Below are 12713 nucleotides of genomic sequence, written 5' to 3' on the forward strand. Positions count from 1 at the left end.
GGTCACATCTCTTAGTACCATTAAATATGCTCACATCTGCTAAATGAAGCATAGAGGGACGCAAAATGTGCCATATCTTTGTCTCCCGGGAGGGTTATGAATGACAGGATAAAAGAGAAAAAGAAAGAAAGAAAGAAAGAAAGAAAGGCATCTCTACAACTTCAGCTTTGTTGGCTGCAGAAAAAATAAATGCAATAACAAACAGTATGTGGCTCTATTTGTTTTACCAGACATTTCATCATCTGGTTTGTATTGTGAGATGTCACTGAAGGCTTTTCATAAAATCTTACTTTAAACATCACATACTGGATGAAGGTGCCTTTACACAAAAATACTGAAAATCTTCTTTATCTGTACAATCATCATTTCTTATTTTAGTATGTCTATGTATTTATGTATGTAAAAACTGTTTTACAATTAAAAAACATCTGAAAAACTGAATTGTACAGGTCTATAATGGATGTCAAAATTACAATCAAATATAGTGATATGTGACACACACTAATTTTCTTTATTTCTATTTCATAGATAAATATTCTATATCCTATATATCCTCCTGATACCCAGCAATGCATTTCTGTCCTCTGTAGGGGACAAGGATTTCACAGCTTTAAAAAAAAAACAAAAACACACACACAAAAAAACGCTGTCCACTGTAAAGGACATTCCTTAAAAAATTACAAAATGTATCTGAAAAAACTGTTCCATGATGCTGTTTCCTATCAAGGCAATTATTTAATGTAAAAAAGGCAAAACTTTTACTTTCCTGGGTCTCAGGAGGATATGGGATAAAAAACAAAACAAAACTCTGTCTCCCCTATGAAAGTAGAAGGAAAAATAGTCCCAAATGGACATTAAAATACCATTTGCAACTTCATCAGAATATTTCCACTCAAGCTGCAGAGAACAGGATTAAATGTGACCATGTTTTAATGCTTGGGGATATAAACTATGTCTCTTACGATGGTTAATTATGCATTTAGTATGCAAATGATCAATATTACAGTATTTGCCTAGGAGGCTTCATCGTGACAGTTTATTTTTGTAATTATGATCTTATTCTTTTTTTTTTTTTTTAGTAATTTCCAGCTTGTCGTTCACACAGTTTAAAGTCAGCATACTAGTGTTGTCATCCCTCTGAAGACCACTGACCCTCTTTCTGGCTGCCGGCGGCCCCTTGCTGCTGCAGCAGGGACTGGCTGTAGAGGGTGGGCAGCGCTGCGGCGGCGTACTGCTGTATCCCTGAGTAAGCCTGCGTCAGCGCGTCCATGGTGCCTGCCGTGCCGTTGGTAAGCCCTGCGCCGCCCAGGCCTCCGTTTAGAGCCGCCATACCTGAGAGCATTTGAGCAACTTTACATAAAACCCAACAATAAAGAAAGAAGAGTGCACTTACTCATTAGCGCTCCCACTGAAGGTTGTGTTTTAACCACACATACACATACAAACACACACACAAATACATACACAACTGATACCAGACATCACACACACACAAACATACACACACACACACACACACAAACACACACACACACTGTAACGTTTACACACAGTTACAGACACGCACACAAACAGGACACATTGATACAGGGTCTACACACGACACACACGACACACAAAGTATTAATTTAAATACAGTGAAGTACAGTATGAGTGTAGCTGATGACAGCCAGAGCTGCACACAGTTTTACTCTAAATTAAAAGCACGTAGCAATGCATGCATAGACGACGAAAGGCCCCAAGACACAACAGCTACATCTGTCTGTGACAAAACAGAAAAAAAACTATAAAGACCACAGAGAAAACACCAAATCAGTCTTCAGGACTGATTAGCATCAGCTGGGTAGAAATACACACCAGGCTGTGTTTTGATACACACTGACTACCTGTGGAATCATTTTATTTGGAGTTTTCGTGTAAAAACACTGTACAGTAGTAAATTTTGTAAAAGTAAATTTTCCACATTAACTAACAAGGATGGGCTGTTAGTAACTGTCAGCACCTCATTATTATTAGTTATTATTAAGCAACACCAAACACAGAGAGTTAATAGAGTAGTTCAGCAAATAGGTTTTTAAAACTGGATTTTGCAACAGCTTAAATGGGCTGAATCATAAAAGTAACCCTAAGAAATAGAGATATATTATGATTTGTGCATGAAAAGGGAAAAAAATACAATGATTTTCAATGGTTTCTGAACCATGTTTATGTAAAAATTCATCTACATATAAATGATACAAACATATAAATCAATTTATAATCTGTAATCTTCCCCACTGTAGTCTTACAGGCACACTCTGTAATAATCGGTAACACTTTTGGTAGTTTAGTAAGTAAAATTTCTTCCAAATAAAGCATAAGCAAAGATAAGTGTGATAGTTAGTCGTTAGTTGAACTTCTTTTGCTCTTTTCTTGGCTTTATTTTTGTTTTAGTCATTCCAGATCATTGATAGTGTTTTATTCTGTTTAAATTCCTTCTATAATTTACCTCGAAACACAACCTGTCCCTTCCTTCTCATATTTTTATCAGTCTTGGTATTCTGGGCACTGACGAAGCCAAACAATGAATTTTATTGATCCACATCTCAGCAGGTGCTTCTTAAAGTCACCCTAATACAATTACAAATACATATTGATGAATCTATCACTTTAATAAAACTGTAAGTTCCGTCTAATTTGCGCTGATATGAGAAATCCTATAAGTTTCTGGTCGTCTAGTATTTCATCGAAATCAAACCTCGACTCCAAGCTGCGCTTACTTGTACTTTTCTAGCCTGTGACGCCTCATTTTGGGGATGAAGACAATCACAGAGTGTATATGAGGGGGCGGCGGGCTTAAAAAGTGTAGGAATGCAGCAGTAACACTCATTAGCCGCTTGTAACAGCTTAATATCACGGCGGAGGGCAACTTGTCTGAGGGGGTCTGACATTGCTTCGGCGTCCTGTCGCCTCACCGTCAGACACAGTGAAATAAATTATCACTGCAGAGCTCTGGATTATAGGTCACTCATTTATTCAGGAATAATTGCACCGGTGACCTTTGCAATTCAATTAAGGCCTAGATGTGTTTAAATGAGGCTGGTTGACGGGGGCGGGCAGAGGGATGAGGAGGAGGGGGCAAGCTGAGGAGAAAAGGGTTAGCTGGGACAAAATAGGATGCGAAACGAAAGCGACCCGTTCCATTTAAAAGCGTAAGCATGTGTGTGCGTGCTCGTCTTACGCTCCGGTGTGTGCCCGAGTAGACGCGTATATGATTTACACAGCGGATACAGCTACTCCAGCCGAGGAGCGGTAAAGGTCAGAGGAGAATAATGTGGTGGAAGAGGCCGGTAGTACAGGATCTCTGCTGTCATAACAGCGCTGATTAAGATCCCAGCCCTGTCTCCCCAGAGGTCAGAGGCAGGACACACAGCCGAGCTCGGCAGTCAGCGGCAGACCACACAGCCTTTGAAGTCAATACAATTCACATGTGGGTAGGAACATGTGTAACGGTATTACGCTGGACTGCTGCCCCCTAGTAAACCTGACAACAAACAGTCATTTACTTAGACCTAAAAATCTGAACATGAAACCTGCTGCTTTTGTCACAGAACTCACCAGGTTTCAGCCCCTTGTATATTCCTAACAAAATCTGAACAATAACTTCTGATTTTTGTCAAAGTAGAAAAGCATACTTGGGTTGTACATGGACCACAGTTGAGTATGCTGCCATAAAGTTACATAGATATTGTAGATTTAGTCTTTAAAATGACAAAATTGGCAAAGCCTTTATGTCATTATGTCTTTATTAGTGTCTTCATTAGTGTGAAACAGACCATTGAGTAACAGTTGACTATGGCCATAGATGCGATCATTGACTCTGAAGATCATTTTTACATCCATAATTTGCCAATTAACTGATTTCATTACAAAGTAACACACATAATAATCTGGATACTGTAATGTCAGCCTGCCATTACTGTGAAATAAACCCAACAATGAGATGCAGGACCACAGTTACATGTTACTGTCTGGATTATTGTAACTAAATTTGATAATTGGAAAAAAAAAAAAGAAGAAAAAAAGAAGAGCAGTGCTGTAGTCTTGGCACAAAGTAAACAAATCTGAGGTTTTTAGCAAAAAGAGATTGGATTTTTGTATTTTGTTTTTTTATTTTACATTTCTGATAGAAAAAAAGGCATAATTGTTTTTGCAGGCACACTGTCAAATATTGTACGACTTGGCAGCAACACTGTCAATTTTCATATTATCTGGCCACGAAAAGAGTCAAATGGGGAATAATTTGAGGCATGAAAATGATCGGATTTATATAAGAGTGAACACCTGCACAAAATGAACAAAAAGTCAACAAAAACATTCTGTTTATCACCAAACAGGGCCAGGATTTTACTGTCTGGGTTCTGCAGCTGTGGACATTCAGACTTAGACTGCTCTCTCAAATGTTTGTATTTGTTTTAATTATTTAAACTATTTCATCTTGTTTTTATCTGTATTGTATCTATTTATGATATATTTTTACTGTAACACACTTTTTATTGTAAATGCACTGACATACATTATTAAACCTAGTTTTAGTTGTACTGTTTGTGACCTCTGCAGGCCGTAGGGCTTGAACCCCTTACAAAGAAGACAAAAACACAACAAAACACACTGTACAACATCAACAACAACAACAACAACAACAACATAATCCCACACAGACACAGTGAGGTGACAGCGGCACGCCATCTCTGCTGGGATGGCACAGCAGCACTCTTACAGCAAGCATAACCCAGCACACAACCAGGAAGCGGATGAGAGATGGAGGAATGAATGAAAGAATGAGTCTGTGGTTGGATGAATGAATGAATGAATGAGTGACTTACTGAAGTCAACATCATACAAGAGAGAAGACAAACTATTGTCAAGTAAAACTGAGACGCAAAGAGACAATCTTTTCATTTGTTATCTCATGTTTTATCATTTACTTTCTATCTAATGGTGAAATGGATGTATTGATTTTCTCAATAATTTGCTTTTATTTAATATTATGTGATTAACGCAATCTTGGGAAATTTGTATTTGTTTTTCTTTTTGATGCCGAAGCTGTAGGGATGGGAATCTGTTCTCAGTAGCTCAGTTCCTTGGCATCCTTATTGGTGCAGTGACATCATCACATCAAATGCGTCATCCCGTCATTTCCATATTTTGGTTCAGAAGCGCTCTAGAGTATGGTTGGATTTCACCAGTAAAGACGACACTAGGGTCGTTTGCAACAGTTGCAGACCTTCCATTATGAAGACAGGAAAATACCTCCAGCATGTACAAAATTTTGACCACAGCATCCAATTAAACTGCACCAATGGAACATCTTTGATTGGCTGCTTAGTGAAGGGGGCGGTGACTCTGGAAGTGGAGCGTAGAGTAAGGCGTCCACTGCCACAGCTGGTAACGTTAAACTCCTTCAGGTTATATCGATACAGTTAATGTTAGCGATCATTTCCTTGTGTCAGCCTGCTTGCACTGTTTATGAATAATCTCTATGTCCTATGATTACATTTAGATGACGATGAGGCTCAGAGGCTGTGGCAGGTAGGCCTCACGCTCCTTTAACTAATCCTTTATAAGCCTTTAGATTTTATTGCTCAAATCAAATGTGAAATGTTAATGCATATATATCTATTTATATATATATATTTTTAAGAGTTAATGCAGACAAAGCCATTTGTTCTATAGATTATTCCCTAATTCAGTGGTCCAGTGGTGTGAGCACATGGGGGTGGGGGTAGAGTCCTCCCCCCCCTGCTCATGGTATTGGACTGAGGTCCGTGGAGGGGCATATTGTCCGGCACATTGTCATACCTCGTCCCCCTGGCCGCAAATTAGTTTTTGGGGGTCAGGAAAGAGGCAATGATAAGGTGAGGGTAGTTAACGTTCACTTTCTCACAGCTTTGTCTACACGTCCTCCACATACAGGTTCATCGTGTTACTTGTAGAATTACGTATTAAGGAATTACAGGGTGGGGAAGCAAAATTTACAATATTTTGAGGCAGGGATTGAAAGACAGTGTATGACTAATTAGTTTATTGAAAGTCATGAGAATTTATTTGCCACAAGAAAATTGACATAATAGAAAATGTTTTTATTCTATGTGTCCTCCTTCTTTCTCAATAACTGCCTTCACACACTTCCTGAAACTTGCACAAGTGTTCCTCAAATATTCGGGTGACAACTTCTCCCATTCTTCTTTAATAGTATCTTCCAGACTTTCTCGTAATAGTTTTGCTCATAGTCATTCTCTTCTTTCCATTATAAACAGTCTTTATGGACGCTCCAACTATTTTTGAAATCTCCTTTGGTGTGACGAGTGCATTCAGCAAATCACACACTCTTTGACGTTTGCTTTCCTGATTACTCATATGGGCAAAAGTTTCTGAAAAGGTATGGATAATAGTGTTAGGTATGATTATGACATCACTATATGTTTGGTTTCAAAACAATTGACGTAGTGCCTGCTGAGAAAAAACAACTAAATGTTCATTGTAAATTTTGCTTCCCCACCCTGTACATACCCCCCCCCCCATCCCACACACTTTTACGGGCATAGTGGGGGGCACCAGTACGCTCATGATGTCATTAGTGGGGCGTGGTTCAAAAAAGGTTGAGAAATCCTGCCCTGATCCAATGAGAATCAATAAGGGAGTTGATAAGGAATCAAATCCATAATGGAACCGGAATCACTACATTCTTATTAATTCCCATCCCTACAAAGCTGGATGTTTCTCCTATAATAATTCTGCTACTTCTGCTACTGGTAACAGATTGTACAAAAATAATACTGGAAAGTCTCAATAAAACCAGCCTAATGATGTCTGTCTCTCTGCGTCGAGTCACAGCTTAAAGCGGTAATGTTCCACTGGATGCTGGTGGGTGGAGGTGGTGGTGTAAGTGGAGTGGCTGATGACAGGGTGAATACTCACTGTTGACGCTACCTGCTAGTGCATTAATGTTGTTCAGGCCCACAGTCGCACCTGCCAGGCCCTGCAGGGTGCCCAGAGAGGTCAGAGAGTTCATGGCGCCGGCGTTGGAGCTGGCTGTGGTGCCTGCTGCTGAGGAAAAAGAACAAAAGGGGGTGGGATGGATGGAAGGATGGAGGGAGGGGTGAAAAGAGAGAGGAGGAATAAGGACGAGGGGAAGTAGGAGACAAAGAGGCAGACGTGTTATACAAGCTTTTTGAAAAACTCCACAAGGTTTATTGTGTAGAGAGGAAAAGTCTCCTTATTAAAGCTCAGGAGGCTAAATCCAGCCTCCATTGAGTTCATACACAAACAAAGGTGCTACATGTATATTTCTAATCATGGCATGGTCAGAAATAATGGTCTATGTCTACACCATCTCCCAGTGCTTTACATTGAATTTACTGGTTGCTAGCAGCAGCTGTCAGAATTTATTCAACAATTTTTCGTTTACCTGTTTTATTCAAGTTGATTTGCATGTTTTAGTGCATAAACTGGTTAAACAGATTTTGCAACTGCAGATAAAATGACAGCTGTACAGAGTGGATGGGTACTCAGATAATGGTTATGCTGTTAAATGCAAATCTCAGCTATTTTTGTTAGAGGATTGTGCAAGCAAGGTCTGCACTCTGAGTCATGATTACATTCATTGGAAAACCTGTATCTGAATAGCGTGCTGTTCCTCTAGTGCAAAGAGTTCAAGACTTCTTAATGTCAACTAAGGACAAATGCTGGAAAAGAAAAACTCATCGACAACCCAACTGCCAAGGAAGGAAGACAGGATTTTGATGTTATCTATATTGCTAAGTTGATTTGATGCAATGCTGATGTTTTTATAATATATCAAGTAGCACCTTTAATTACTGTAAGTGAATAGACTTTTCATAGACTCAAGGAACTTGAGTGTATGAAAAAAAAATTCCCTTTATAAATTACATAGAATTGTAATGGTGTGACAGAGAAGATTGTTTTGAGGAGGTAAACTGGAAAATTGTGCCATTCAAAGTGATGTTTTAATGGCATTAAAAAAAAAACAAAGAACCATCCAAAAAGCAGACATTGATGCAGAAAAGAGCAAAATGAGAAAAGACTGCTCACAAATAACCAGAAATATAAACATTTCTGAACACTTTCTTCTTCGTATTGGTCCCTCGGGGTATAAAAATCACATTTTCATGTTGTCACAGACACAACAACACACGCAAAACACACACAACTGATGACGAGTGAATTTACGGTGGACAGAAACTCACACACATACACCTGAACGCACACCGACATGAAATGTGTGCCATACATGAACCGCTATGTCAGTGGTGGTGAGTGAAGATGGTGAGGGGTATGGTGCACAGAGCTCACATCCTTCTTCTGTTCGAGACCAAAAAAAGGAAAAAAAAAAAAAAAGAGATTTAATCTATTCATTTACCCTTGATCTCATCAAAGCGATGCCAACAAAGCAGCTGAATATATTAAGAAATGGCGTGATAAAGGGAGCATTATGTCGGCAAATGGTGCAAAACAAAAACACTGGCCTGTCTCCATGCAGAACTGTCTATATTTATCAAATTGGCGTGACGTTTTCTGTTTCATTGACACATGCAGTATAGTGCCACTCATTCACTGAGCACTGAGTAGCTCAACCTGAGTGTGTACTGTTCAAGGTTGGACTGACATTCAAAGTCATAGAGAGAGGGAGAGGCTGAAATTAAAGAGAAAAGGTGACAAGTATGTGAGGAAATGAGGGAGGAAACGGAAGAGAGGTGAGACAAGAACGGGCAATCACACCAGAATGGAGCCACTCTGTGGTAACTGGAAGTGAGATGGAAGCGGCGCAAACGTGAAGAAGAAGAAGAAGAAGAAGAAGAGGAAGAAGAGGAAGAAGAAGAGGAGGAGGCAGCGGTGGGTGGGTTGAAGTGGGGGAGTAGCTTTTCATATTCATGCTCTGTTGGGAGTGCGCTCTAAAAGAGACAGCAAAACCACGGCTGCTGGAGCGAGGCCGAGCCAACATGAAAGGGGAGAATGATGGAGCAGAAACAGGGAGCTTGTCAAAAGGAGGGCAGCAGCAAAAGACGAGGGCAACGAGAAGGAACACAAGAAGAGGAAGGAGGAGGGAGGAGGAGGGAGGAGGGAGGAGGGAGGAGAAAAAACAGAGGAATGAATATGGAAGTGGTGAAATTTAACTGAAGCTGAGTTCAGATGTCAACCTGGTAGTGTTTAACCCCCAACACCAACACCAACACACGACCCCCCCCCCCCCCCCATCCAACCATCAAACAACAACAAATCTTACAGCTCCTACATGGGTCTCTATGGCTGGTAAAGTGAGGCACAAAAAAACCCAACAAAAAACAGACAAATAAAATACATACACGCAGCTCTGAGCCCGACAGAAAACACTTAAGCACAAAACGTACATACATGCAGATACAGGCACACACGCACGCACACATAAACAGTGCGTGTATCACGGGATGGCATGGTTGCTGGGCCACATGGTGAAGAAATGAAGTGTTCAAAGACAGGACGCAGATAGGCGGTGCATTGACAACACAGCTGTATTGAGATGAAGTAGTGGAAGTCTACACACACCATGGGATTGCGCCAGAAAGACGGTCAACAACAGTGACGGAGATCTCGACAATGAAGATGAGATTTTGGAGGTTTTGGTGATGGCGGTGATGTGCCGGGGTCATGGGCGACAACACTGGTAATGGGAACGGTGGAGGTAGCGGAGGACGTAGGCAGGCGTCGGCCCCTCTCCCCCCCCCAGCCCGGCGTCGGACCCACCCAACCTGATTGGCTACGGCGTTACCTGGGCTGGCCAACGCTCCCAGGGAGGCGGCGTTGGAGGACAGGGGGTTTGCGGTGGAGGGGCTGGCTGAGTTTTGGGCCGCCGCTGCTGCTGCCGCTAAAGTGGCCAGGTTCTGCAACTGCAGAGCACTCATACCTGGAGAGAGGAGCCAGAGAGGGTGGTGTCAAACCTGGGGAGCGAGGCTTAGGCGTGGCTGGACCGCCTGGCCGGACTGGGACAGTGCACCAAGCAGGACAGCAGACTACTGAACACGACTTGTCTGGAGTCCAAGGGTGTAGAATATGAGTGAGTGTTGATATAAATGCCTGGAAATGTGTCTCATTATTTTTCCTGCCTTATCTTTGCCTTGGTGAAGAGTCTGTAGTGTGTGAAGCCAAACACTACAGCAGCTGATCTCACTAATAAGTCCCAAATGTGTTTAACTCACTAAAAGCAGCTGTTTTACTGTTTAGGTATAGTGCGTTTCTCTGAGGCAGAGCCCTTCTGGAGGGAGAATTAAGCTCACTGATTTATTTAACCTATATTTTGTCTGCCTAAGTTTAACTACAGAAAAGGCTGGGGAAAGTACAGAATTATGTATGAAGCCGAAAGTGTGTAGATATCCAAATTTTTGTCTTAAATTGAATATAGAATTTGACCAGAGAGCTCTCTGTGCTCAATGGAGTTTTACTTTTAACAATTCAATTCAAAAAATACACACATAATAGTCGACATGTGATTATTACATCCTAACTAAACAGTGCTGACATTTATAACTGAAAAAATTTAGTCAGAATGGGTTGATACTGTTGTTTTGACCCTGATCTTTCACATTTGATTATACAATTTTTCCAAATATATGAGATAAAACTTTTACAAATGAGTAACAAACTCTAGTGTAACAACTTAAGTCCAGTTGCCAGAAAATATTTTGCCAAAAACATGTTTCATATTAGCATTTATAAATATCGTTAGCCTCATAGCATAATTGCCTGAGTCATATTTTTGGCCAAATTTTGATATCTACGTGACTTTACTCTCCTAACACTACTGCTTCATTTTGCATCACTGGCTACAACCTGAAAAAAAATAGGACTTAGGTAATTATACTATGATGCTAACAATATGTGTATATCTACATGTTGTGTTTTAAATGTTCATAGAACTTTTTTAACTGTGTCTTTCAGAAATTCCATTCATGTGCAACTATTTAACCTCCTAAAATTTAAATAGGGGGTCTTCTGGAGGGGGTTTAGTAGGGCTCTAAGATGAATTTAATCTGAGAGCCCCTCACCACCTTGGTCAGTCCTTGGAGGAAAGAGGCAGCAGGAACTGAACTAGTATTCACTTGCCATCCGCTGACATAAAACAGCATGATTACAACTGAGAGAATATATCAGAAAATAATAATTCCAAGCTGTCTTGTGGGAAAGTGAAGGATCCTCAGGGGTCCTCTGGTGGCCCCCTCTGAGATTTGTCTGTTTAATGTGGAAAAATGTCTACAAATATTTTGTCAAATCCAAACAAAGAGTTTTTGTTGCTTAAGCCTCTCTTGAAGTTGCTAAAACTTTTGAAGTTGAGATGCAAACGTCATCGTCCACCTCCAGCCCATTGGGTAAAGGCGAAAAGTAGTGGATCCCTCAATGACAAATGATGTTGAAATTCTACATACCAGTACTTTATAGAAAAATATAATGACAGTGTTTTGTTTTGTTTTTTCTGGTGACTGGGCTTAGATCTATGCCAAAGTAACCGTCAATGTTGCAAATAAAATATTGACTTCTAAGCATCAAATACTATAAATAATAAATACACTCTGTCCTTTTCTTGGCACATTTCCATACTTTTCATATATTCTTATTTTAACTTGACTTATTAATAATATTTATATATATTTTTTTCTTCGAGTCTATTTTGTTTGTATTTATAGTTTTATCTGCTGTGACAGGGATTGTTGTCAAACAAAATGTAATCATGTGCAATGGCAATAAAGAATCTATCTATCTATCTATCTATCTATCTATCTGGATAAAATATATTTTCTCATCTCTTTTACAGTCTGTCAGACTTACTAATATCAGTCCAAAGTTAACAGGACTGAGGCTTTTTTATTTCCACTAAATGTTACACTGTGTCCTGTTCAGCAGCCGCACCTGCAGGCTAAACTCTCACTGTTAATCTTCTTGCTGGTATTAGCATATGTGATTGTACTTAAGCATAATTAATGACTACATGCCAGCCTCTAAATGATGGTGGAGCAAAGGCGATAAACACCCTCCGTGAGTGCAGCTCAGCCTTTCACCTCATTACAGGAGCGTGTGTGTGTGTGTGTTGTTTGACGTAATCAGAGTGTAACCTCATACAGCAGACAGATATCAGTCATCACAGCAAAGCTTGGTCTTACCACAGAGCAGCTTCCTCTGATTCATGAGCTTGTTAGAGTTAAAGTTACAGGGTGGACACTGTCAATGTGAGGTGTATGTGTCGTATATACAATCTGGATGTATATACAGTACCATGGGAATACACACACGCACACACACTCACACACGTACAAATAGACACACACAAACAAGACACCATAGAGAAGATCCATTTTGTTTGACACTGTGGTTTTAACATCTTGAAACAGAGATATCCTTCACCAAGACAACCAAACCCAACGCAACCAGTGACAACAGATGGCAGGATCCATCACTGGTATTCACAACTCTGATTGGCTGATTGCAAAAAAAAAAAAACAAAAAAAACAGAAAGCGGACTGTCACTCTTTAAATGTTCTCCTCCTGCTTTGAGGTTGTTGTGACGATGAGCAAATTTGTGCAACTTTGAATATACTCTATGGGTGACGATTAAAATGAAAAAAAAAAAAAAAGTGTTTGCAGTGATGAGCATGAATTGCATATGTTTTTGTTTTTTGTTGTTT

General features: G+C 40.1%; 1 protein-coding gene across 13 annotated transcripts in view; it reads right to left on the reverse strand.

The window, feature by feature from the left end:
• Positions 1-12713, reverse strand: part of celf2 (cugbp, Elav-like family member 2) — a 249899-nt gene that overhangs the window by 12160 nt on the left and 225026 nt on the right. For 2 of the 13 annotated variants that reach the window (XM_030148793.1, XM_030148794.1), the window contains 3 exons: positions 9809-9943; positions 6973-7089; positions 1153-1350 (listed from right to left, as the gene is read on the reverse strand). In XM_030148793.1, the coding sequence (XP_030004653.1) occupies positions 1153-1350; positions 6973-7089; positions 9809-9943 (450 nt within the window). Of the gene's footprint in view, positions 1-1152; positions 1351-6960; positions 7090-9808; positions 9944-12713 lie in introns of all 13 variants that reach the window. The other 11 variants (XM_030148791.1, XM_030148796.1, XM_030148788.1 and 8 more) reach the window with 8 other exon arrangements.

Source organism: Sphaeramia orbicularis, chromosome 12 (assembly GCF_902148855.1).
Source record: "Sphaeramia orbicularis chromosome 12, fSphaOr1.1, whole genome shotgun sequence".
NCBI lineage: Eukaryota > Metazoa > Chordata > Actinopteri > Kurtiformes > Apogonidae > Sphaeramia > Sphaeramia orbicularis.